We start from the raw sequence: 26,827 nt of genomic DNA on the forward strand, positions 1-26,827 counted from the left end.
GAATTCCAGCTTCCTTTTTTTTTTTCCTGTTCCTTCAGGTTGTGAAGGCAACCTTGATAACAGAGATTGATGCACTAAATCTGGAGCTAGAGAGGTGGAAATAAAGGTACCAAGTCAGAGAGGACATTTCCAAAGCTTAAATCTCAGGGACAGCAACCTTCATTTTCTCTCCTCCAGGACTTCTTCATCTCTAGGTTTTTTTCCATGTTTCGGTTTCAGGTACCACCAGAATACCAGGTAGGAAGATGTGCAAGCCTATGCCTTTCTGGTCAAAAGCCCAAGCACAGCTGGGGACTACATCCCCCAGGAGACAGCATCATCCCTTAAAGATGGAAGGGCCAATTAGCCAGTCCGTGAGACTGCTTGCAGCCATAATCCAAGCATCAGCCAGGAGTGGCTTAGATTAAATAAATCACAGGTTATTCAACATCAGAAGTAAAGTGTATGTGGAAATGAAAGTAAATTAAAAACCTTCATGAAGGTGTTTAGGCTGCCCCAAAGCCCAGGGGGTAATTAGATGTATTTATTAAATAGAGACACCTATTCAGTATGGGACGGCAGACAAATCCGGCAGACTGAGCTCAGCCAGGTCTTTGTTTTCTGTCCTTGTCTGACTCAGCTTTTTAATTTGATGCCCTTTCTCCTGGGCTGCTTGGCTTGCCTGGCTGACACCTTTCCAGCTGCGCAGCCTCTCCCTGCTGTGTGTCTGCAGAAATGGGCTCCCCTACCTGGGAAAGCTGTGAACCCTTTCTGCCTTACCAAATGGGGGTGCTTCTTCACAGCTGCTTCATGGCACATTGAAAACCACTTCTTCTGCCTCCCTTCATTGCCTTTAGCTGTTGTTTTTTAACAGTTCCTACAAGTAAAATTTGGCGCTAGTATAACGTTCATTCCAGCTTTCTCAGCGCAGTTCTCTGGCTCGGCACGTTTATCCGAGCGCAGCACGCCCTCACGTCCCAGCACTACCACAGGCACCCTTGGTATAGCGTATGCACAAACTCACTGAAACCACCTAGACAAGCACACACAGGCTAACCATGCAGAACAGGTTTTTAGTTTCTCTCTTCCCCTGTACTTCTTTGTGGGGAAGTCACAGGCACTCCTTGTGCCCTTGGTACTGCTCCTTCCTGTGTCCCAGAGGTGATCCGATCCCCGCACATCTTGCTGATAACCTGTCCCCAAGAGTTCATTTCCCGTTGTGCCACTTACAGAAAGGAAACAGGGTATTTTAAATGTGCCTTTTTGTGTGTTTTCTAAACCTGCATTCCAGGTCTACTGTCTTCCACTACGTGCTACCTGCAGCTCCTCTCCAGGGCTGACAGGAGCAAAAGCCAGACAGACTACTTTGTACATATCTGTTGGATGCAGCCAAAAAAGCCGTTCCTGCCAGGAGTAGATGTGAGCAGGAGAGGAGAAGGCAAATGAGACTGTAGTTATAAAGGTTATGGTGTAGTTAGTGGTTATAGTTAGTGTGGTGTAGGGCTTACAGTTACAGTGTAGTTATAGTGTATGCACTGCAATGTGATCCAAAGCCATGGGAGCTGAAGAGAGTTTGTCAATTGTCTCTTACGGACTTCCTTCACCTCCAAAACAGCTGGGTTTTCCCATCCTGGATCAGCTAAGGTTTGGCCAATGCAATGAATGTCCTGAAAATTCAGCTTCAGCAGACTCCAGTACTTCTAGAAAATCCTGGCTTTGGGACTTTGTTGTATACAAGCATACATACCAATCACCGTTCCCTGCTTTACAGTCCTCTTGACCGAACCCTTGCACAGCCTGAGTGCCTTTAAACTGGAGTGGTGTTTTACAGAGCAGTATGCCTGAAAAGCAGCACACATGTGGCAGGAGTTGAGTGCAAATATTAAAGCTAAGGTTGATACTTCAAGTGTTCTCGTTTGCCTGTTTGCAAGATTTTACGAAGCATTTAAAATATATACTCCTCCAGGGCATAGAGAGAGAGAAACAAATCAGATGAGATGAGCCTCACAAGGCAAAGAGTGTAATGAAACATGAAGCAAACATGCAGAGATAAGATGGTGCAGTACACCAGCCCTGGTCAGCGGGAGAGCAGATAAAGCCTGGATGTGCTGAGCTCAGGATGCAGGCAGGAGGAGGAAATATTGACAGTGCAGGGAGTTTGCAGGAGGCTGCAGTTGTGCGGGGGGGGGGAGGGGGGGGTTGTGCTGGAGACAGATGAAACCGTTAAGAGAGGCTAAGGCAGCGGGGAGGGGAGGAAGAGCCAGGCAGGAGCACGGTGCCTCCATTTCCTCTGCCAAGTTGTCCTCCGGCGGGCGGAGGTGAAGGCGGGCAGCAGGGCCGGGGTGCTGCAGCAGCTCCGGCAAACAGCCCTGTCCGCGGGGCTGGGCCGGCTGCTGCCCGCGGGGCGGCCCCGCTGCCCCCGAGCCGGGCCGAGCCGAGCCGAGCCGAGCCGGGCCGGGCCGGCAGCTCCCGCCGCCCCGGGCAGGGGCGGCCAGCTGCGGGGAAGGAGGGCAGGAGCGCTTTCTGCAGGCGGCGCACGGGGAAGTTGGCCCGACTGCTCCGTGCGGGAGCCCTGTCCCAGAGGCAGCCTTCCTCCCTCTCCTCCTCCTCCTCGTCCTGGGCCATGTCCCGCCGAGCGGTGCCACCGCCAGCCGGGGCGAGGTGCGGCCGTTGGCAGGAGCAGGGAGAGGTGGCCGGGGCTGGGCTGGGGGCGGCGAAGGCTACAAGGTGCACTGGCGGGCCGCGGACGGCGAGGGGGCACGCCGGCAGGGGAAGGCGCACCCCGCAGAGAGTGGTAGGGGTCTGGAGGTGCACCCACCCCGGCGAGAGGGCAGAGGTAGGGGGATACTCCCGCCGGGGAGGGCGCACCCCGCCGGCTCAGCCCCCCGCAGAGGCGCGCCGGGAGCCGGGCGGTCGCCTGCCCACCTGGCGGGGCGGGGGCGAGCGGCGGGGGCAGCCCCTCCGCCTCGCCTTTCTCTCCTCCCTCCGCCGCCTCCCCGCCGCCCGCCTCCCTCCCCGCCTGCCTGGGATGCTGGAGGGAGCCGGGCGGACCCGGCGGGGCGGCCCTGGGCGCGGGGGGCGGCTCGCCCCGGCCCCGGCCCCAGCCCCGGCGCGGGGGGCGGCCCGCGGGGGACGCGCCGCCTCGGGGGCTCGCCGCCGCCGGCGGTGATGGCCAAGGATGTCCTCGGAGGTGGAAGCCGAGGCGGCTGCTGAGAGCGAGCCGGGCAGCGCCCCCGCGCCGGGGGCCGCCGCCGCCGCCGGGCGGGAGGAGGTGAGCGGCGGCGGGAGCAAGGGGCGGCGGCGGGCGGTGCGGTGCGGGGCGGTGCGGGGCGGGGGGCGGTGGGGCCCGGGCAGCTGGCGGCGGCGGCGGGAAGGTGCCCCGGCAGCCGCGGAGACGGGCGGGTTTCGCCCGCGAAGGGGAAGGAAGCGGTCGGGAAGCGACAGCGCTGCAGCCCGGCCGGGCTACCTGCAGCCCCGCCAGCCGGGGAGCCGCGCTGCCGCGGTGCGGTGCGCGGTGCGGTGTGTCCTGTCCCGCCGGGGCCGCGGGCGGGAGCGGCCGTCTCGGCGCCGCTGCCGGCCGGGCTTCCCCCGACGGGGCTCTGCTGCCAGCCCTGCCCGGGCGCTGGGCGAGCAGAGGTGGCGGCTCCGCGCAGGCTTGTGTCGCTGCTGGGGTCCCCTTCTGTTCAGCCGGTGACAAATAGCTCCTGGCAAGGCCTGGCCCTGCGAGAGCCGCGGGGAGACCCTCGGGTGGCTGTCCTCGCCCCTTGCCCACCCTCAACCGGTGCCCGTCGTCGCCTGGTGCCGGGCAGGCACCTCGCCTGGCAGGCTGGGTGCTGGGCTGGGTGCAGCTTGCAGCTTTGGTGAGTGGCTCTGCGCTGAAATGATGCAGTAGAGGAAACGGGGCCTGTCCAGTGGAAGTTTGTCTAAATTAACACCTCCGGTTTTGGCCTGGGAAAGCCTTCTGCTGCGCAAGGATTTTTGAAATGGTCGAGACAATTGCAGCTGTCTGAGCTGCTGGTGTAACTTGCGTGGAGAGGCACAGGGTGCACGGGAATGGGTCTGTACCCGGAGGCTCAGTGGCTTCCAAATATTTGGGGCCAACGGGCTGAGGTCCTCTCTCCCGTTTTCCGTTGGGATCCAGGCACTCCCGTGCCCAATCCGCAACAGAAAACACAGTTGAAAGCATGGCTTAATATGGTTCTGCAGATCAGCTGTGAACGCTTACCGGCGGCCTTGCAGATCATAGACGGGAAAGGACTGATGCGTCTGAGTGTTGACACAAAAAATATTGAGCCACGAGGCCTTGGCTAGACTGAACTACAGGGCTCTGTGGCAGTAAATGACAACTCATTTACATTGCTATATATTCGGGACAGCAAGCTGTCCTGCATTAGGAAGGCCTGAGATTTTCTTCTACACCTAATGCAGCCTTTGCTCCCAACTGTTTTGACAGGTCTGCCATTTACATTGCATAATCCATGTGTAAATCATGGAAGTGACAGACCTTTCTTCATACTATGGAATTAAAAACAAATGTACAGTGCTCCCAGGGATGCAGAGAGCAGCCTTAAAGTAGCCAGAGAGAACTGAAAAGAGAAGTGAAGGCAGACTTTCATTCATTTAAGCAAGTCTGCTTAATTCTTTTGTTAATAGGCCCCATGGCTCCTCAACAGTCTCCTGGTCCTGTAGCCGAAATACAGAAGCCTCAGTAAAGCCCAAGTGAAGCTGCAGTATAGTTAGGTTAAAACCAAACGGCACTTTTTAAAAACCCATAAGAGAAAATTGACTTTTCAGCTCGGGTTGAAAAAAACTGTCCTTGGTGGGTGAAAATTAAGGTTGTCTTCTCTCCAGTTGCTTCTTAAACACCTGCAACACCATTCACCATTAGGAGCTGTGGCCAGCTTCAGGATAGAGCTGCCAATAACGGTAGAACTCCCCAATGTAATTACAGCCCTGCAGAAGATCAATAGATGGTTAATGCTGGAAGGGATTTTTTGATTTATTTGGTCTATGACCATGAGCTACAGAAGGCTTTCCAATATATTAAGCTTACCATAAAAATGTCTAAGCCATTTCTAGACATGAGAGCACTTGATCTCTCTCCTAAGCACATTTTATCTTGCTTCACTCATTCTGTTCTCAGTTTTTCTTCAGTTCTAGTACAAACATTTCCGCATATGAGTCTATATCTCAAATGCCCATAACAGTGATGTCTTAATACTGCAGTCCTACATCACTGGTATCCTCTTCTTGCTTTCTCCACTCCGTCTAAATAGTCTTTTTGTGCTGGGCCTGCAGTTGCTCTTAAACGCCCAGTATTAAATGCGCATTTCATGGGCTTCCCTATTAGTCTTGTCATTTACGGATTTCACTTAGATCAAATGCATGGAATTAAATCTTGACAATGGCTGAAAATTGCCTTTATTGGATAATAAATCAATGTGAGATAGAATCCTGAGTGAGTATCAGAGAAGGTTTTTGAAGAGTAAGTCGTTCATCTCGAAAACAGCTCGAGTGAAGATGCAGCTGCAGAGCAAGGGGGAGGAGGCTGCTCAGTTCCCCGTTCCAGCCCTCGTCCTGTTCTGCGAAGGGCTACGTAGGTTTACTGCTGACTTTGCTGAGTGTCAGAGCAAGCCCTTGGACCATCTGATGATATTCTGTATTTTTTCTCTTGAGATTTCAACTGCTAGAGCTGGATGACCTGGGACAGTCATGATTTTGGTGATGTTTTAGAATTTTACTGTTTCATCAGCTGTCGTAAAAGAATGGCGATCTTTGAGGGGAGGGAATGGAAGAGAGATGTTTTTCCAAACATTTCAGAAGTAATTGCTGTAGATTGATTCTCTGGGCATGTTTTCCTTTACTTTCCTCCCTGAGTTAGCAGAACCTGCTGCTCTGCACTGTCCTTGTTAAGCTGTGGGCTGGCTGTTTTTCTTGTCTTAATTGTTACTGTGACAGCCTACACCTACACTGGAGTTGCCAGTGACTTTTATGCATTTCTGCCAGTTTACACTTCAGTCAGGAAATGGTCTTAAATATTTCAGTTTTTAAAAGTTTTTGGCTGATTTTTGTTTTCCAGCAAATTAAGGTTGGTACGCACAAACACCATTTATTTGCTACCAAAACTAAGTCATCACCAAAGACAGCTGAAAGCAGCAGCTGCATGGCATTTTGAAATATTTATTTGTCTGGTCTGTATTGACATAGCTAAACAGCAGTTGTCCGTGACTGCTTTTAACTTGTCTTTCATGTTTGAGAACTTTAATTGGGCATGACACAGTGTAATCAGTTAAGCTATCTAAATAAAAGAGAAAACCACAAGAAGCCATGGGTAGATGTTCCTGAACTCCATGGTCGTCAGGCTCCGTGATACAGTGGAGATGTTACAGAAGAAAGAGACCTATTAAAGCTGCTACTTGCTGCCAATGCAAAATGAGACAGGAGATCGTTTCAAAAGTGCTATTTGTGGTCACAACAGCACCAAAGGGTGATACAAGTTAAGAAGAGATAAATATCGCTTGCTTGTAGGCTACAGGTTTGCAGACTCTCAGAGTCAAAAGACAGCTGAGTCCTTTCCTCATAAGCATGCCACTGCACCCACTACTTGGGGCACTGACTATGTTTAGCTCTCCAGCTTTTTATCTCTTTTTCCTAATATAAATTTCAAACTCATTTTATTTGTCAAGGCTTATTTTATGGCATCAGAAATAACCTACGTAAGGTCCTTCATAGCTTGGCCTTGGTATCTTTAAAAGTCTCCTTGTGTGGGCTGCATCGTAGTCGTGGATGGCTGAAAGGAGGTTGAGGGGCTAGCAGGTGACTCTGAAAGAAGGTGGAGGGAGAAAGCAGGCGACCCTCGCAGAGGGCTCAGGCCTGCTCTAGGGGCCTTCAGCTTCCTCAGCCAGCAGATCCCCCTGCTCCGGTGAAAGCCTCCCCTCACAGGTCCACTGGAGACGTTTCTTCCCTGACGCCTCTCGGCTGCCTCCTTTTCCTGTAGTGGCTTATCGTCATGACGAAGATTTCTGTGCTCTTCACAGCAGAGCCAGGAGCAGAGGACAGAAAGGAGAGAAGGCCCAGGGGCTGGTAAGGATGAATGTTGCTCTCAGCTACCTTCTAAGCAGGAGCTTGGGAAGGACCACTGGGTGCCAGCCTCCAGAGCGGGGATGTTTCCCTGGTTAATCTGTCCCTCACAGAACTGCGCAGAGCCCTGATCCGACGGCCCCGAAACATGGGTCCTAGCAAAGCGGTTTTCCTTCCCTCAGCTCTTCTGAAAGACCTGTTCCTGTAACACCCTGAATAATAGTTGTAACTTAACCTGTGCCTTTACAGCATTATTGTCATCTTTTATTTTATATTATAGCCCTCTCCTAATGCAGTGTGCTGCGTGGTTTGGTTTGGGCATGGATTTTTAACCTGGATGCTCCCTACTAGGATGATATTTCCAAAATGGGGTCCTCCCATGTTGCTTTACTAAGTGGTTATGGTGGAAGACTGTCACAGTCCCAAGTGAGCTGGATTGACCATACTTTCTGTTTTTTTTTTTTTTTTTTTTTAAACAGTGCAATAGTCACCCTCTTGAGTGAGGGTCAAAGAGGAAAAGCCCTTTCTCCCCTTCCTGTCCACTCATTCAGCAAACATAAACCCTGGAGTGCAGCTCATTTCTTGATACGAGTTGTCTCCCTCGTAAAGATAAGGGAAAAAGTCAACAATAGTGGCATCACAGGAAGTGCAAAGCTTGCTCTCATGATTCCATAGTTCCAAGAAATATTTGCATTGTGGATCCTCTCTTAAGAAAATCTCTGCTGGGGTATCACATCTTCTTATGTTTTTGTTCTTTCCTTTGCCTTCATTCATCTTCTGATCACATGTCTGTTCTCAGTGCCCTGAGGTTGGCTCTCTTCTCTGTACTTTGCACCAAAAGCTGCCGAGAGTTTAAAAAAGATAGATAGAAAACATCAAATGGACGTGTCTGAGCTTTGAATGGCAGCCTGGACTTCAGCTGTGTGGGCTTCTGAGGGCAAAATCCGTCCTCCTCTTCGACGGACTGCGCTCCCTCACAAGCAGTGGCCTTGGCATGCAGGCAGCCTGGATCTCTGTGGTGGGGCTTTGCTGAAAGTACCGCTAGGAAATGGACCTGGGAAACAAGCGGGCACAACCGTGTGATCAAAGTTGTGCTCACTGTAATAAGCAGTGTTCCTTGTTGCTTCAATTTGGCTTATTCTGGACTAAAGTTAACTGTTCCTTCTAGCTGACTTTCCAAATTTTCTCCAGCAAGGGAATTTTTTCAACGGAGCAGTAGACGAGAGCAGTTGGGGAGCTTGTGGAGCTCCCCATCGTTGGAGGAATTTTTTGTGGATTTTAGGGATAATTTAGGCAACGAGCTGTTAAGTACATAGATGTTGCTTCATGAGAGTAGGAGAGACAAGGTGATCAGATGGTAGGTCCCCATCCAGGCCTGGTTTCTAACACGTTGCCTTCAGGGGGACAGGCTCTCAGCTGATACCAGCCGAAAAGCAATAGGTCTGCACACTGCTCTAAAGTCCCAAACATTTTCCTTGTTCTCCCTTTTCCGCATCAGAGACCCCAGATGACAATTTCCCTCCAGAAGGGAAGAGTGGACGTCAAAGCTGCTTTTCACCTCGGTAGAAGCCATTGCAAGATGGAGGTGGGAGGTGTCTTCTCCCTGGGAACAGAGCACAAGACTCCTTTTCATCTTTCTCTACACCTTGGAAGAAAATAGTTCAAGTCTTTACCAGCAGACTAGGGACATTGCAGAAATGGAGATTAAGAAGAATGAAATGTCCCAAATAGGCCATAAGGAGTAGGGCTGGTTTCTGGGTATATTCTAGCACGTTAGTGAGTTAAGACTGAAATATTAGATGCCGGGCTATCAGCACTGTAAGGTCCTTTCAGTTGTTAACAGTGACACTGTTGTGACACTATAGATAAGGCTGTGTTTGATCTTTCACTTAAAGCAGGAGTTCTACTTTTTGGAAAAGCACGGTTAAGTTGTTAATTAGCTTTTTAACTTCTAATCAAGGAAAATGTAGTTCACTGAAGAGTTGGCTTTCGGAGTATAATCATTCATCAGGCTCCTCAGAGCTTAAGATCTATAAAGTTAAAAATAGCTCATAGTAAAACTTTGTTGAGGCCACAGTTTTTACAGTGATGCTGTTAAGTAGCCAGAAGTCAGATGAGGTGACTTTATTTATGCAGCAGTGCAGAGAACAGCCCATCAGCTCCTACACCTGGGATACTGCTGGCAGCAGAGGCTGCAGGCTCCTGGTGAAAGAGGAGCTCCATGGTGCAGTGCGGGGGCAGAGGCTCCCTCTGAGAGCCGCCCCGGCGGGTGTGCATGCCACGTTGCGCGTGCGCTGTGACCTCTCTGCCCACAGCACATCTCATCCCAAGCCACAGAAGCAGGGAATGAAGGTGCCTGAACCTAACTGTGTAACAGTTTCCACTTTCTGTTCTTCCCCCACAAATACCAGCCCTAGAACAACTACCGTATGCTGCAGACAACACCTATCGCAACCTTAACTCTGCCCCAGCAGGGAGACCAGCTTTGAGCCCTCCTTGCTGCAAACACGAGCAAGCAAGATGTTCCAGGGATGGGCAGGAGCAGATGGTGAGTGGGAAGGCTGGAGGAGCCTGGCTGCGCGCCGTGCCGGGAGCTCGGCAGCCCCGCCAGGCTGGCAGCCTTCCCGGAGCAGAGTTAAGGCTGAGAAGAGGGGTCTGGTGTACATCGTTCTCATGGTGCTGTACCTGTCTCCGGGGAGAGATGGAGGGGGTTATGTCCCATGAAATGCCTGGCATTTTCACTTCTGTGGCTTTACAATAGGTGAATCCTCTCACATACACCGTTTTTATACGGGCAGTATTACACATCCTGGTTCAGCATCCAGCCAGCAGAGGCCTTATTAAGGAAAAAGCAATAATATTGGGCCTTGGGGAAGAGAGAGGCTGGAAACAGCTGGCCGATGAGAGAAGGGACCTGCAGGGTGGGAGCTGACAGCAAAGGGCAGAGAGCAGGTCCCAAAGGGTCCCACCCCTGTCCAGTAGGCTAATGGTAGGTAATCTGGGTAACTTGCAAATTTGGAGTCTGCATAGCATGACCATACCAGGAAAAGGGGTGGACTCTGTCGGAGACTCCTAGAGGTCACAGCATGTCTGGCTGCTGGGAAGCAGTGATTTGTGGCCATGCATTTATGACCAGAGGCTTGCAGGATGCTTTATTCATACCCATGCAGTTGATCGCCCTTAGGAGCTGGACTGGGAATTGCGGAGTACTTGATTAGTGTGAAGCTCCCTCTGAGGACCCAAAGGAAAGCAAACATCTCCCTGTGACTGCCCAGCGGTGAGGTGGCCAGCCAGAAGTGCAAGTACCTGGCGGAGGAAGCTGGGAGCAATGAAGGCACATTGTGAGAAGATGAGAGTGACAGTGTGTCTCCAGGTCTGAAGCATGCCTTGTTGCTGGCTCAGCCAGGCTCTTCAAGAGCAGGGCTGCCTTTTAGCAGGCTGGGGTGTAAGTTACATCCCGTGACTCCCACCAGAGTGGCAGGCTGTGACAGCTCCCAGGCAGATCAGCTGTCTTCCCAGAGGGTGCTGCTGTGATGCTCATTTGAAACCACTTCACAAATACTATTTTTTCAGGGTCTTCAGGAGGTATAGAAAGGTTTGCTGAAGTCATGCCATGGGTCAAAGTCAGACCAGGAAATAAAATCCAGGTGTCCTGGGTCCCGGGCTCCCTTTTAACCATTAGGTGTTTAAATGAATTTCCGGTGAAGTTTTCACATGCTGTGTTGTCACAGGTTATTGCAGAAGTGAGAGAGAAGTGATATTTATAACAAATTCTCTTTTCTCATAGGGGAGCATTAGCTGCTAGGATACGACCTCATCCTAACAGGAGCACCACTATAAAAAAATCTTACAGTGCTGAGGTCCCAGCTGTGTTGCAAAAGGTGCAGCAGGGAAATACACTCCCTCGAGCTGAGCTGCCCCTGCCAGAGCAGCTGAAGCCTGAGCAATGGCTGGGTGTTACTGTGAGGGATGCTCTGCTTCGCAGCGTGAGGGACCTGGCATGGCCACAGTCTGAGCCAGAGCAACCGAACACCCTGCTGCGAAAAGGTCCTTTGTCGCAGTCTGGCTGGCAAGGTCTTACTGGGAGGACACTCGCTTGGCAGGTGTTATGTAGGGGATGGGAAGGCAGGATATCGGGAAGTCAAGCCAGAGAGCCACATCGTTCTAGTTTTACTGATATCTGCGTAGGTAAACGGATGGCATTGCAAAAGAGCGAGAATAAAAAGAAACCTTCATGGTTCTGGACAAAGCTTGATTCACAGCTCACTTTGAAAGAATTCCAGACATCACCAGAATTTGGATCAGTTCTGTATGACAATTCTTCCGAGAATTTCAAAGATGCTTTCTATTTCCCATTTAAATCTCAAGGTGTTCCTTTAAAGTAAGGATTAAATGGTACTAATAATAATGAACTGTTTTTCTCATTTGTGAAGGCTGTCTAAATGGAGGCATTAAGTGACTAGACTACAAATAGCTAGTGAGGAACTAACAAGATCATACGCACAGCCTTGCAGATTTATCTTCTTCAGTGCTGTGCAAACAGCTAGCCTGCAGTAGAGGATGTGAGGGCCATAGTTAGGGCCATCGGGCTACTTGCTCTCTCTTCTCTTCCCTTAGAGAGCTGCATCTTGTGAGCCAAGGTGGGTGCAAAGTAGGTATTATAGGATTCCTGTTGAGACCAGCTAGGACTTTGTCTGCCACAGAGTCTAGCAGCTGACTAGTCTCCCCTTGTCCGTTTCCCACCATCCCTGTCCCTCCCAGTGCTCACAGGCAATGGAGCTGGTCCCACCAGTCCTCCTGTTCGCCCTTGGCTGGTGGCCGGCTGCCCCTTGCTCTCGTAGACGTTGGGCATGACAGAGCAGGCAAGTAGGATCCTGTAGGTGCCTCTTAGTGGGGCCTCAAGTCTGACCCTTAGGGGTCACTACTTCCCCTTCATTTTCTCTCGCACTTCAGCTGCCAAGACAGTAACTGCAGGGTCACCAGGGTGATGGGTCAAGCTGTTCATGGCTTCTCCAAGCCAAGCAGGAGGCAGCAGGGTCACTAGCAGAAGTGGTGGCCTAGCAGCCCCGCTTGTAGGTCTCACACCCACAAGAAACAAGCAGGCCAGATTGCTTGGCCTTTGCCAGGCTGGAGCCATTTGGCATTCAGGCCCTGAGCACCTTCCCAGGTGGGCTGGCACAGACAGCAGTGCCAGCAGGGGATCTGCCTCAGGCTGGAGCACGCTTTCTCCTGTGTGATGTGGGGGTAGCACATGGTGATATGCATTCTGGCCACAGCAAAAATGCTCTCAGGGAAGCCTGTAGCTGTGAACCCCATTCTATCTTCTCCTTGTCCACCGCCCAGGTAGCGTGGTTCAAGAATCTGTGAGGACCTGTGCTGCTCTGCAGTGCTCCCTGGAGCTGCAGCTGAGCCTGCCAATGGGGAAGGACCCCAGATGCCTGCCCTGAAACTCCCCGTGCGGTGGGGCCAGCCTCCTGCAGCGCCTGTGGGAGGCGAGCGGCAGGCTAGGCATAGGGCAAACTGTAAAATACTGAGAGGCACAGCCAAAGCTCCTGCCAGCACAAAAGCGCTTGGCCCTGCTCCTCTGGCAGCGATCAGGAACTTCACCCTAGGAGCTTTCCTGAGGATATGTGATGCTTTTACCAGTTGACTGATAATAACTGTTGGTGTAAGCCACATTGTTACACTAATAAAGCTTACCCTGTGTGTGTGTACTAGGAACCACCAGTGCTCAAGGATGAGGAGTGGGGAATGTGAATTAAGTCTGATAAGTAGGTCTGCTGAGTCAGAAGCCAGCAGCAGCAACATCAGCACTTTTTGGGAAAAGGGGTAATTTTGTTAGTGTAGTGTTCTGTGAGCTTGTAAAAAGCTGCCACTAAAATAGTCCAATTTTCTGTTTTGCAAATAGTGGCCACTTTGTTGCTAGGATTCCTTTGCTCTGAAGCTATGTAAGCGCGTGGCTTTTCTTGCAGCAGCGTTCGGGTGCATCACCAGAGGGTGGGGCAAGGGCCAAATTCTCCTGGCCCTCTCATCCACAACCTTGTATTTTAGGGGGCAATTTTCCCATCCTGCTGCTAATGTGCTGCATATATATTGGCTGGGATCCAAATGCCTTTTTATTTCCTAGGATTTCCTTTTTTCTGCTCGAAGAACTCAAAAGTACCCTGCAAGAGCTATTGCTGTATCTGATAGTTTAGAGGGCTGGAGGCTCCTTCTGTCCCAGCCTCTGCTTTTCTCTTCGTCAGATGCAGGCTTGAATGCTTGCATTCGTTAGGGTGAATGGTGTGAAGTGATACACTGGCTTTGTATGGTACTTCAGGAGGGTCCTATCATCTGAAATTCAGGCAAATCAGGTGCCTTTTTTGCAGTCTGTCATGTCCTGTGATAGGCTCTGCTGGGCAGAGAATGTCATGCCATTTCATTCTGGTTTGTGCACCTTTCCCCCCTGAGACGTTGCCTCTGACAGCTCCGTCTGACAGAAGGAAGACAGAAAGCTCTGCAGAGATCGAAAAAATCAGAAACCAAGCAATCCCTGTCCACCACAGGAGGGCTACCACAGAAGCAAATGCCTCCATGTTGGCGACACTTCAAAGAAGCGGAGTGCATGCAGGTTACTCTTTTTTTAAACCAAATAAAAGAACGTTTCTGCTCGGCATTGGCATTAGAGCCCCCTGGCATGGAGTTTTCATTCTGACAGGAGTTTCATGGCAGAAGAGCAAATGGTGTGTTCAAAACATATATGCAGAAACACATGCATGTTCAGGGGCTAGAGGGAAATTCTCCTTGATGCTAAATGGCTCTTTCCATTATGTTCTGTCCCTTATATTTCCCTTTCCATCAGTGCTGGCAGCCACGCCAAGAGCACTCTCTATTGGCTCAACATGAGGCTTCTTGCAGTTCAAGATGGATGGAAGGAGAGATTTTATTTCAGGCTCTCCAGGAGGGGATTTATGAGGTGACTATTGTAATATCTCTTTTCCCTCACCAGGCCTTATTATCAACGCCTCATGCAGTGCCCAGATGGGGTGACACAGTGGAGGAGTGCTTCTTCCCATCGCACACCAACATTATGGTTGAACACAGCCCTGCAGGCTCCTTCCTTGATATACTAATGAGTATCTGGCATAGCAGTTCATTTGGCACTGGAAGGCAATAAGAGGTTGTGCTCTGTCTCCAAATGCTTGATAATCAGTTTTCTTCTCCCTGGTCATCCCAGCCTCCTTGAGCCAGTCTTCACCAGGATCACCCCAGGACATGGAAGATGATGTCTGCACCCACACCTGTTGTGGCTGCTTGTGGAAAGGAGGTAGAGATCTACTTGCTGAGCTCTTGTTGCACAGCCCCCATGTTAACGGCACAAACAGTGAAGCCTTTCTCAGCACACCAGAAGTTGGTCCTGGTGCCCCTGAGGTCCGAGCTCACCTCAGTTATGGTTACTAGCACAGCCTCGGGCTTGCCTGGCAAGGACTTGCAGGTTGTCCATGTGTTATGTCCTGCCATGTCCATCAGGAGGTAAAACATTTTCCACTGTCCTCTCTTGACCAAGATGGAAGAGATCTCAGAGCCAAAAATCTACTTTCATCCAGGCAGGTCACCATCTGCCAAAACGTGTGATGTGTGGCTATTGATTATTCTATCCCTTTCATTTATCTCATTGAGAAACATTATCATGTGCATAAATCCACCCAGGCAAATGATTGGCATTAATTTATGTACTATTTTTGATTCTTGCTGCTCTATTTTCATTTCTTTTCTTCCATTCGTATGCCAGTTTTGCCAGTTTCTGACCCACTTTTTTTCCCCCACCGACAGGATGTTCTGACTAAAAAAGAATCTGGTAAGATAGACTCATGGCTCACATGAGCAATCCTGAGTGGGGTCATTTTGTTGTTGAAAAAGGCCATGAAGTCACCCTGACGCCCTGAAGTCAGATCTCAGGAGAGCAGGAGCAGGCTGTGATGCCAGACCATTGTGCACATCTATTCTTGCTGAGACACAGCTGCAGCGTCAGCAGTGCAGTGCGGTGTTACCACTGTGAGAGTCGCTGCCCGCATTGAGCACAACCTTGTCCCGCCACTCCAGGATGTGGGGAGGAGTTTATGGAGCTAGGTCTTTTTTTTCTCTCTCTCTTTAAAGAAGTTCCCACAAGTGAGAAAGACAGTCGTTCAGGAGTAGCTGCTTTCCAGATATAGATGGGCTGAGGGGACTGCTGGCTGATATGACACTTTGGTGCTGTCAAACTCAGTGCTTCCCCCCATTAATTCTTGCACAGGTCCTGTATCTGGGCTTAGTTCCCCTCTACTCTTGCGCAAGCTAGCTGCTGTCCTTGCTTGCCTGCCTGCGCCATTCCCTGCCTTGGTGGCATTTGCATTCGGAGCATGTCTGGGCTATCCTTTTCTCCCTGCCGCTTTCCTCCCCTTCCTTTCTCCTGTGTTTCCCTGTCATTTTTCTATTTCCATTCGGGCCACGTCTTCGTTACCCTCTGTTTTCTCTCATTCTTTCATTTTAGACATGATCACATTTTGCTTCAGCAAAATTGCAGCTCTTGAGGTCAGCCAGCAAGGGCGAACACATTTACACGTGGGGTTTAAAAGGACAGGAAATGCTTCTGGCGTGATATCCCTGAAGGAGAATTTTAATGCTTTTGATGCTTTTGGGGAACCCAGATATCTGCCTGAGAACCAGACAGAGACAGTGAAACTTGGGCCCCAAACTGTCCACAAAACAAATATTACAATACATTTATGCTATTGCAGCCTATTTTCTGCTTATACAGCTCATGCTGGAGTTCTCAAGGAGACTGATGCATGAAGTCTGGCAGAAGGGGAATAAGCCATTCTGTCAATAGAGAGCTGCAAAAAATTGTAAACATAAGGCAAAATTACGCATCAAATTTTGCAAGACTGTAACTCAAAAATCGTCGAGTCAGTTTCCTTTGAACTTTTCGGACTATTCCTCCCCCTCTATCAGGGTAAGTTTGGCAGCTTTTGGTTTGAATGTCTTTTGCCAATCAAAATTAAGAGTGGACAAAATATGAGGTTTATGATTGTCACCTTAACCATTTTCATGCCATAAGCAATATGTAGGCAGGTAGAAAAAGAAGAAATGCTTCTAGCCCACACTGCCATACAGCTACTTTTGGAGAAGAATACAACTACTGATTAGTAGCACACAGCAACAGAAAACTAGATAGTAATGTATTCCAGTGAAGCTGTGGGAGGGTTTGTGGCATAGCGTTGTATCTAGAACTGCACAAGGTGATTACACTTGGAGGTGAGCAGTGAAAGTGTGAGGAGCACCTCAGTGTCCACGTGAGACTCACAGCTTTGTTTTTATAACTGACCCTTCGCTTTATGAAGACATTTGTATTGCGTAAGTTAACAGGCTCTTCAGCCATTACATTGGTGGGGTTCTGCAGGAATCGTTACTAGACTTGATACTATCCACTGGAATTAAGTATAAAATCACTGCTGGTAATATTTACAGTAGGCACAAACATTATCAGGCGGGTATGTAATGATGAGACGAGAGCACAGTCATTCGAAGGGATCTGCTTCATTTGGTAATTCTGTTGCTCAAACCAAAGCCAAATCTGAGGTTACACATTTCAGGGCGGAGAGCGCAGCCAAGCCTGTAGCTATCCTCAGGAATAGTGGCTCAAAAAGTACCTAGGAGCAAAGAGGATGAATAGTTTAACATGCACTCCTAGGTAGGTGCAGGGCCAAAATCTGCTAACGTAGCTCTTGGAAATACAAAAAGGAGGGAATGGGAGGCAATGGGGAGGTGATTTTACCTTTTTGGTTCAATGCCAGTGAACTAAGTGCAGAGTCCTGTATCCATTTCCAAAGTACACCATTGAAGGAAGATCTCAAGGTGCTGGAGAGAATACAGAGCACAAAACAATCGTTTGAGGGCTGGAGAAGAGCTCTGCAATGAAGAATTTCCAGACCTGGACTCATTTAACTTGTCAAAAAGAAAACTGAGAGGCGTCCTCATTAGAATGGAGAAGTACCTTCAGAGAGAGAAAGCAGTAGTATGAACACAGTCTTTCTTCACATAGAGAAGGGATATCCACATTCCCACGAATCAGGGCTGAAGTGAGATGAAGTTACAATGCCAATAAAATTTCATCATCAGAACAAATTTCAAAGGGCATGAGCAGTTTCTTCATTTCCTCCTGTCTACTAAAAAAGCATCCTGTCTTTCGGGAAGATGAGCTTTTACCAAGCACCAGTTACTAGGCTGTACCTAGGACAGTATAGTGAAAATGCATTGCCTGTGAGATATAGGAGGTAAGGGGAAAGAGCCTAGAGTCTCTCCTGCTCTTAAGATCTAAATGTAGCTTGTGTTGTAACAGAAGTTCAAGCTTCCTGACCCAGAATAGCCTTGCAAAGTCAATAGGAGAGATTCCTATGACTGTGCGTAAGTACTCAAGAACCATTTAGCTGGTTATTATATCATAAAGATCCCAACTAATCATCTAGGAGCAGCCATGTGATTAGTGAGCAAGTCCTACTATCAGATATGCTCATATGCAGAAGTCAGCAAAAGCACTGAGCCATGTAAAATTGAAGGGCTAGAGTTTCAAGTTAGGGACGCAAAAACTTGGGCTTGTAAAATCAGTCGGGGCATCCAAGAGCATGGCTCTTCCCTTCTCCTGCCGACCTCCCGGTTTGCTGCAGGGAACGAGGGTGTCCGGCCAGCCCAGGCCTGAGCGCGGAGGAAATTCATTGGTTCTTACGTACCTGTCAGGAGGAAGGGACCTAGAGACAAAAGTCCTGATTTGTTCTGGTTCTCTAGCTTCAATCTTACATTTCAAATGTGCCTTTCAAAGAGAAATCAGGGTTTGGGAGAGGGAGTTAGGGTTTGGGATTTTTCGCCACCCTCAATGCAGTTGCTTGTCAGCTCACTTAGGATGGTTACAGCAAGTTACAGTTTACCTGCCTGCATTTTAATGCTGGTCAGTCGCAGGGATGAGTCTGAGTGCCACCAGCCCTGGCCATAGGAGCACCCTCCTTCCAGCAGGGAGAGAGTATGGGTCGGGCCGTGCTCTGCCCCTCTGCTTTCTTTCCACCCCTTTACACTATGCAAGAGTAACAGCCCAACTGTTACTCCATGCTGTTGCAGCACAAAGTGCTTTTTAATTACTTTAATTACTGTTGCTGCAACCAGCACCCAAACTGGGGCCAGAGGTGGGTGTGCCTGTGGGAAGGAGCTCTTTGGCCATACCTGCTTTTCGCCTTGGGGATCTGCCATCCTAGAGTGACTCTGAAGGCAATTGCTCTTTCAGTCACAGCTTGGGTATTTTGTCCTTTGCAAATGAAGTTTTGAACCAAACTTTCTTGAAAGAATAAAAATCTAAACGTTGCCAGCCTGGAAACTCCTGTCTGCTCTAGGTGTTAGTTGAAGTTCCTGTTCTCTGTCTGCAGTTAGGGCTTTCCAGACTACTTTCCAGCAACTGTGGCAACAAATTAAATAGCATGTATCATTTTGTGTCTTGGAAGACTTCACACCACCAGACAACAAGCAGACTAGGAGAGGGTGTGGAGCTGGCTGACAGATCCTGAGCTCTGTCTGTGCTTTTGGGAAATGACAGGACAAAAAACCCCAGCACAAATGCACCGAGTCCTTCAGTTGTTGCACGCTCTGCACGCCCTGCAGCTGTGTCGCCCCTTGCCCCCGCGCCACCTGCGCAGCCTGCGCTGCCCGTGCAGCCCCCGGCCCCTGCCCACGCACCCACAGCCCTCCCCAGCACCTGCTCGTGTGCCCCTCTCACCAGTGGTGGTGTTTTCCTCATCTTCTCTAAGAAGTGCTAAAAAATTTGGGAATTTTTCTTGATTTTTAGCTGTGGAAAATTAGAATGAAGTTTTGTTTACTAATAATTTGGGCAAGAATTAGCAGGAAGTTCAAATCCAATTAGATGAGGTAAGAAGTCAGGCCTCTGAATGCCGTTCGGCAGCGTGCCATAGGCGTAGTGAGACATTATTTACAACATATATTTTTAACCCACCTTGAAATTCATAAACAATAATAATGACAGCTCCATTGTGCTTCTTCATAGCATGCTGCCCAAAAACTAAAGATTTTTGCAATTGATACTGTCAGCAGAGCTGGCAGGAGCTTTTGGATGACACATTTGATTTGCCAAAGCCGTCATAGAAACAACGCAGTCTCATTTAAACTTTTGTCAGGAGATTTCTCAGATCAACGCTGGGCTCTCTGCTCAAAGCCAAGCCTCCAAAAAGCGGGAGTGGAAGGACACCTCACTTACTTTGGGTTAGAGACCCAAATCTGTGAGTCCTAGCTCTCGGGCAAAATGCCTGATGACTGTATTTTTGTCTATTCTGGGACAGTTTCTGTTTGGCTCTGACTTTCTGTCTTGGCTTTCCTCAATTATGTTTCTCTATTAAAATTTTCCAGGGTTTATTATTTTGTTCCACATCAAAACAACATAGAACCCACAACATTCCTCACTGAACGCAACTCTTGTTCTCTGACTAGCCCAAGCTATTGTGGAAATTGTTAGTTTCCTTAAGCGTTTATTGTATTCATCCAGAAATACAAGCTGACCCTGTTTCAATCCAAAATATTATGCGCAGAAAGGAGAATATGCCGCATAGTACCACAAACATCATGCTTGCAGGAAGGTGGTATGCTAATTAATAAAGTCTGAGAGCCTGGTTTAACATATTAATGAATTTGTTATGCAAAGAAAGATGGAAAGATACATTTCCTTATTAGATGTTATGTGTGTGATGCTTTTATCGTAATTATTTGTGATGCTTTTATTGTAATTATTTGTTATATTTCATATCTTTCTTACAAACACTGTCAAAATGCTTTACCATGTTTCTAACAGGATAACTGTATTAGATAATTCTTTCAGCAGAAGGAAGGAGCAATAAGGGGATATAGGCTGGATGAATATACTCAGAATTTGAGGTAAGATGGACAGCTGTGTGGGTAGGCACTAGAAGAGGGACCCTTTTATGACTGAGGACCTGCAGAGGGTGAGATCTCATAGCAACAAATGAGGGTATAAGATGGTGAGTCAGAAGGGCCGGAAGGAAAGAATCATGTTTTTCCCAAAGGGTTTTGAACATGAAGACCCTGCTGAAGTGGATTTCAGTGTGAATAGGGGGTCTCCCTGGAGTGGTCTGACTGTAGGCGCTACGGCTGCATGTCTTTGTTAATGCAAGGAGAGAAGAGATGCATTTTTCTATATGCTTCAGTGAAAATAGCGGAGGTACTCTGGCTTGGGAAGATCAAGCCTTTCCCGCACTGTGGGCTGCATGCTGTTTTTGAGGTGCCTCCAGAGGACACCTGCAGTAATGACCTGCCAGGCCTGTGAAGCTCGCGGCTGCTACCAGCCCAGCCCAGCCGCTGGTCTCAGCGTGGTGAGAGGGGAGCCACCTCTTCCTGCAGAGGGGAGGTGGCATTTCACAGCAAGGAGCACATCAGGAGGCATTTGCCAGCTTTCAGGCTCCAGTATGGCTGGTGATAACCCTGGGTGGGTTGAATCAGCCCTTGGGCAGGATCCAGCCTGTGGGCCGTGAGTTGGACGCTGGTGCTGCAGAGAGCCGAGAAGGTGTTAGTCAAAGGCCAGCGAGAGAAAGGACAGGCGGAGGCTGCAGCGCCTTGGGCAAATATTGCCTTAACGATCACGGGGCAGCCCTCGCGCACCGCTGTGCGCCGCGCCGGGCTGAGAGTGCCTTGAATACCTGAAGGAAAAGGTGGAGGTTCCCAGGCCTGCACGGAGTATTTCGGTGCACGCCTTACATTACAACCCCTTCAGGTCAGACCCCTTTAGCTGGGCCCACTGCGATGCTTTAGAGTATTTACCATGGGCAATTTTACATGAGAAGTACGTATGCAAACCTGCTGACTCAGGACTTAGTTCCCTTGGTAGAATATTGCCCAGCTGTTTTTTCTGCACAGTCCTTATGTTTGGTGCAAAGGTATTTTCAGTTTTAGAGTTTTCTTCATATGAGAAAAACAACCTCCAGGGGAAAAAAAGATGGATGTTTGCAATTCTTCACTACAGTGTATATTTTAGCATCACTACAGCACAGAAAAACTCTAGCTCCATACAAAGACCAGACAAGAAACAAAACATAGGTATTCCTAGTGCAGTTCCCAAGCGTCAGGAGAGCCTGGGGCTGTGAGCTGGGGGCAGTGTGCGGCCGAGGCAGAAGCCTGCACCAGGACAGTGACGGCACGCGGACAGAGCAGCAGGTATTGACAGAGTGTGCTGAGATGAAACTCTTCATGGCTGCAGGTAGCTTCAGGAATACACCCACAAAAGTCCTGCAGTTATTGTTCAGCTGATTTGGGGGCTGGCTGAAGCCATGTTATTGCTTTCCTTCAGGTTTTCTGGAAAAGGCTATGGAAAACAGCCTTATTCTTACCCATGCTCAGGTCTCTTCACTAACCTGCCTGCAGAAAAGGTATTTAACATGCCCTTTATAACCTGCTTAGCTTGTGTATACCCATTCGGCCACTGTTAGTGTGAATGGCCTTAGGAAGTAGAACTCAGCTCAGTATAATTCCTCTTTATTCCAACACATAAATATATATAAAATGTTTGCGATAAGAATGTGAATTCTTCAGAGATTCCTTCTGGAAGCATCAAGAGCCGGATCCTGCCCTTAGTCACTGTAGATAAATACTGGTGTAGCTCTGTAAAATCAGTGAAATTACTCTGCATTTACAGTGTCAGATTTGAAGCTATGAAATCAAAACCTAACCCCATGAAGTCTAGTTTGGCAGTGCTCACAGAGAACCATAACAACCTCTACAGTTACTTAGAAGTGGCTCTCTGTCCCAGAAAAAAAGCGATATTAAATTCTGATCTTATAGCTCTGCAAGGTTAGAAGCCAATGCTTCCACCTCATTGAGAAAATAGTAAACTTCTCTCTAGTGGCGCTGGGCTATTATTTCCTGGTCATAAGATGATAGTCCTTAAATTCCTGGCAGGCCCAAGTTTACTTACTGAATATTATGTGTAGTGGGTCTGAGATAAGCTGTATTGGGGGAGAATTTTATCCTTGCAGAAAGAAAGAGAAAACATTTCATAGCATCTGTTGGCATCTACTGAGTAGTTTGGTGCATTAGAGGTGGCCTCCTGGGAGAAAGAGTAACAGTGTGCTTCTATTTTTGCACAGAATAGGGCTAGGCACAGGGATAATGCATGAATACCGGTGTGTAGCTGGTCCCTCACTTATCATTTTCTCAGTATAAGGGGGAGGCAAAGGCTGGCAGTGACAAGCAGGAAGCAGACAGCCTTCAGCAATACCTGCCAGGTGGGCTGGGGGTCTTGCTTCGTGTACTTTCTACACGCAGATGGCTGCTAGCCAGTACTCTAAGTGATGCTGCTGCTGCTCTTTGCAGAGGGACAACGCTGTTTCTGCTAGCTGCTTGGCTTGATTTGGCCTTTTTTATTATAGCCCAGCATAGCATGACAACGCAGCTGATTCACTGCAACATCACGGGGGTAAGGATTGCAATCACATCGTCTCAGGAGAGGCAGGGGGAGGGCAGGAGTGCGAACTCCCTCTCTACTGCTCAGCCTGACTTTTGGGACTTGAAAGAAGAGAATTTGCTGCATTTTAAATATTCACGTATATACCCTTAATTTCAACACTTAAACTTTTTAGGCATTTTAGATAGGCGCTAGTCTTCTAGCCAGCCGGAAGCTATGCTGCACTGTACTGTAATCCTGTCACATTTTTAAATAAATATGCTTGAATTTAGTAATTTTCCTGATGGCTAGCCTCCAGCAAAACAGTGTCAGTCACTTGGTAGGTTTGAAGATGGGTCTGAGTCAGCTCTGAATCAGGTGGCAGCTCTGGCTCCACATGACACTGGTCCCCTGTGCTGCGCCAGGAGGACGCGCAGCCCCGACGTGGGAAACGGAGCTGGTGCTGTGCCCTGCCAGCACCCGCATGGCCAAGGCAGGGGGGGAGGCGGTAGCAGGCAGAGCGCGACTTGGCCGCTTTCTCACCTACGCCAGGGACCTCAGTGCAAAGGGAGCAGGGGCACACAGGGTGATAAGCTGCAGCAGCTCACTCCCGCTCAAAGGACTTCTCTCCCTGACGCAAGGAGGAGCAGGGAAGGACGTTTGTCCAGAGAGAGATCTCTGTCTAGGGTGCAGTGTTTCTGGGAAGGCCACATATATTCATATTTATATGGAACAGGGTGGTGTCCTAGTCCTCAGGCTGTCAGGAGCAAAACTAAAGTCTCAAAAGCAAAAGTTGTTATGTATGTTATGTAAAACAGTGAGACTGACAGGTTCTTCTCTCTCCATTTCTCTTTCTCTCTCTCCCCCGTTCCTGGTGGTGTGATTCAAAGCAACGCCCTGTGAAGCAGTCCCTGAGCGCTTGCATGTGCAGAGAGTCCCACTGGAAATGCCTCCTGCTCTCCGTCCTCATGTACGGCTGTCTGGGTGCGGTGGCCTGGTGTCAGTTGGCTCGGGTCACCAAGCTCAGCTTCGATAGCTCCTTCAAGGGCAAGTCCATGATCTACCATGACAGCCCATGCTCAGATGGCTACGTCTACATCCCATTGGCCTTCCTCTCCATGCTGTACGTGGTATACCTGGTGGAGTGCTGGCACTGCCACGTCAAGAGAGAGCTGCAGTACAAGGCCGATGTGGACAGTGTCTACGAATGCATCAACCGTATGCAGCAAGCCACCCCGTGCATCTGGTGGAAGGCCATCAGCTACCACTTTGTACGGCGTACCCGGCAGGTGACCCGGTACCGCAACGGTGATGCCTACACCACTACGCAAGTCTACCATGAGAGGGTCAACACCCATGTGGCTGAAGCTGAATTTGACTACTCTCACTGTGGATATAAGGACATCTCCAAGGAGCTCCTGGGCCTGGAGAGCTACACAGCCACCAAGCTGAGGTTCACAAAATGCTTCAGCTTTGCCAACATTGAGTCTGAGAACTCTTACCTGACTCAGAGGGCTCACTTTTTCACAGAGATCGAGGGGCTGGATGACTACATGGAAGTGAGGGAAGGCATGCAGCTCAAAAACGTGGACTTTAAGGAGCTTATGATGGCCTACGGGGATCCAGATCACCTCCCGTGGTACGTGTCCCACTATGCTTTCTGGGTGGCAGCTATCTTGATGATCTCCTGGCCACTTAGGGTACTCATAGAGTATCGGACTGCTTATGTTCACTACCACGTGGAGAAATTGCTAGGCCTGGAGTACACAGCACCCGCCGCAGCAGAGGAGCCCTTGTACAGGTACCGCATGCCCAGGGACACCACTCAGGACAGCACCGAGCTGGAGTGGCACATCTGCACCAATCGGCAGCTGATCCCCAGCTATTCGGAGGCCATGCTCATGGATCTGACGGACTCCCCAGCGTACAACAGCTATGCGGTGTGTCAGTACAGTGAAGCAGCCCACGGCTGTGAACGCTGCAACCACGCCTCCAGCACCTCGTCCATCTTCTCACGCCACGCTTTTCACAGCTGCAGCGGCAACTCCCGCCTCTCCCTCAACACCAGCCGCTTCTCCCTCTGCCGCATCCACGGCTCCCACAGGACAGGCCTTTGGAGGAGCCATAGCAGCAGCATTGCTGACCGGGGCTGCCACGATGAGCAGTGTTGCTCCTACTCCAGCCAGTTGGCTGTCAATGAAAACCCCCCAACCTACCATGACGCCCGCTTCTTTCCCGTGTTAATCGTGCACAGGCCTGAGGGGCATGACAGAAGGCATTTCTACATCAGACGCTCTTCCTGTCTAGAAACATCGCTGTGATCGGTCTGTATGGTTTCTTGGCTCCTCTGTCCTGGGACAGCTCCACCACAGTCTGCAGAGATGCCACCAGCAGGGATCCTGTAAGCTTCAGACTCCACAGTGGGTCTCCAAGACAAGTTTCTGATCTCAGTTCTTCTCCCTGCCATTGCAAGAGGATATATTCACGCTGACAAATAACTAACTTCATTTCCAAAAGCTTCTCTGCCTCCTTGAGGTGATCTCCTTATTCATGCTTTCCCCCTCCTCCTTTCATTCTTTTATTCCTCACCTTTTCTCTGTTCCTTGGTTCTCTGCCTCTCCTCCCATCCTGCTCTCAACCTTCTCCTTTACTTTAGTCCCAGTATTTGACAGCTGTTTCCACTGGAAGATTTTTAAAGCCTTTGCTTTGCAGCGTATTTGCTCTCTTGGATGCCCTGCAAGGTAAGAAACTTAGATACAACAAGGGCAAGTGAAACGCTGAAAGACGCATGGCCAGTCACTGTCAAGTCAGAAGGAGATTCAGATCTGAGTCACCTGCTGTAAACCCCAAAGTAGGCTTTTTTTCTCTCTTAACAAACTCTTTTTTCATCTTCTTCTCATTTATTCTTTCTTTTTTCACTTTCTTCTCTTCTCTCTTTACCCTCATCTTTCTTTTTTGGTTTTCTCACTTCTGCATTCCAATTTTTCTTAATATCTTTCTGGGTTTTCACCAGTGAGGGCATTTTTCAGGGCATAATTGGCTGCCATTGGCCAAAAAGAAGGTATTTGCAGCACAGATTTCACTGGCCACTGGCACAACCACAGGTAATGTCCCTGGAAAGTGCTGAAGACTTCCACCGCAGAGTAACAAAATGCACTGACAAAGCAAAAAGCATACCCTTTTCTAACCTTGCCCTGCTTGGCCTACAGTGGAGACAGTCTGCAACATTTCCAGCTGTAGGTAACCTCATTCTGCTCCACCAATGTCAGCAATTGTTGAGAGCCACTATGTAGATCAGTGCCCTGTTAGCACCACTGTTTTTAGGACTATGGGCCTGATTTGTGGTTATTTCATTCTTATCGCTCACTCAGAGCTGCAGGGGCTGGAAGAGAGGAGAGAGGCAGGGGAAGACAAGGTAAATATGGTATTAACCCACCATAACGTACCCACTGACAGTCTGGAGTTGTCAGGAAGATCTTCCACCCAGAGTGTATATGAGAGCAATCGCAGGACTGCTCTACTTTACCTTCCACTTCGTTGTGCCCCGGGGAAGGAGTTTTGGCTTGGAGCCTGCTGTTCCCATCCCACTCAGGCCATGGGTGCCCCTGGGGCAGGGGGCACAAGCCAGGAGCCAGCCCAAATGCCGCTCCTGCAGGGCTGCCCTTGAAGGAGGTGCAGAGCCTCCAATAAACTATTAGATTAGTCCCAGCAATGTCAAATCCAGAATAAGCCTGGTGCTGGCAGAGCAGACCTGGTGTTAGGCGGCGGGGCAAGCGCTCTGGACTCTCTCGGGGCCCTCCTGCCCCCCGGCTCTGCAATGTGGCATAGCAGGAATATTCCCTATTCTGGGTGCTAAGGACCAGCCCAGGAGCTTATGGCCATGCTCGGGACCTGCTAGGGACCTTGCAGACTGCCAGACCTGCATCCAGCAAGGGATAGTCATACGCTGAGCGAGCTCTGTGCAGTTTCATTGCGTGGATGGCAGAGATTATTAGCAATCATGACTCGCAGGAGAATGCAATACAATTGCCATACAATAACTTTCAAAACAAAGTGTTGTAACTCCCTACAGCAAGTAGGTAAGAAACTGTGTCCCCAGAGGAGCTGGCAACAAATGCTTCCTCCCAAGTCAGTTTTGTGTGTATCTACATGTAATATGAGATTTGTAAAGTCATATTAGTTTGTGTAGATTACATGTAACTGTGCATACTTATATGGTGATTTCTTATGGCATTGACTGTTGCACCATGTTAAATATATTTTGTTTTGGTTTGATGACTCTGTTTTGATGTACTGTATTTATTCCAA

The 26,827-nt window shown here is 49.3% G+C and overlaps 1 protein-coding gene across 2 annotated transcripts; it reads left to right on the plus strand.

The window, feature by feature from the left end:
- Nucleotides 1–3,128: 3,128 nt before the first annotated feature.
- LOC104150423 (transmembrane protein 151B) lies at nt 3,129–26,794 on the plus strand. 2 transcript variants are annotated; one of them, XM_068945940.1, is made up of 2 exons: nt 3,129–3,250; nt 23,410–26,794. In XM_068945940.1, the coding sequence occupies exons 1-2, from the start codon at nt 3,158–3,160 to the stop codon at nt 24,838–24,840; spliced, it is 1,524 nt and encodes a 507-aa protein (XP_068802041.1). In that variant the 5' UTR covers nt 3,129–3,157; the 3' UTR covers nt 24,841–26,794. The 2 variants fall into 2 exon arrangements, with proteins under 2 accessions (XP_068802041.1, XP_009682972.2); XM_009684677.2 differs by lacking the exon at nt 3,129–3,250 and adding an exon at nt 19,767–21,506.
- Nucleotides 26,795–26,827: the final 33 nt, after the last annotated feature.

Source organism: Struthio camelus, chromosome 5 (assembly GCF_040807025.1).
Source record: "Struthio camelus isolate bStrCam1 chromosome 5, bStrCam1.hap1, whole genome shotgun sequence".
NCBI classification, from domain to species: Eukaryota; Metazoa; Chordata; class Aves; order Struthioniformes; family Struthionidae; genus Struthio; species Struthio camelus.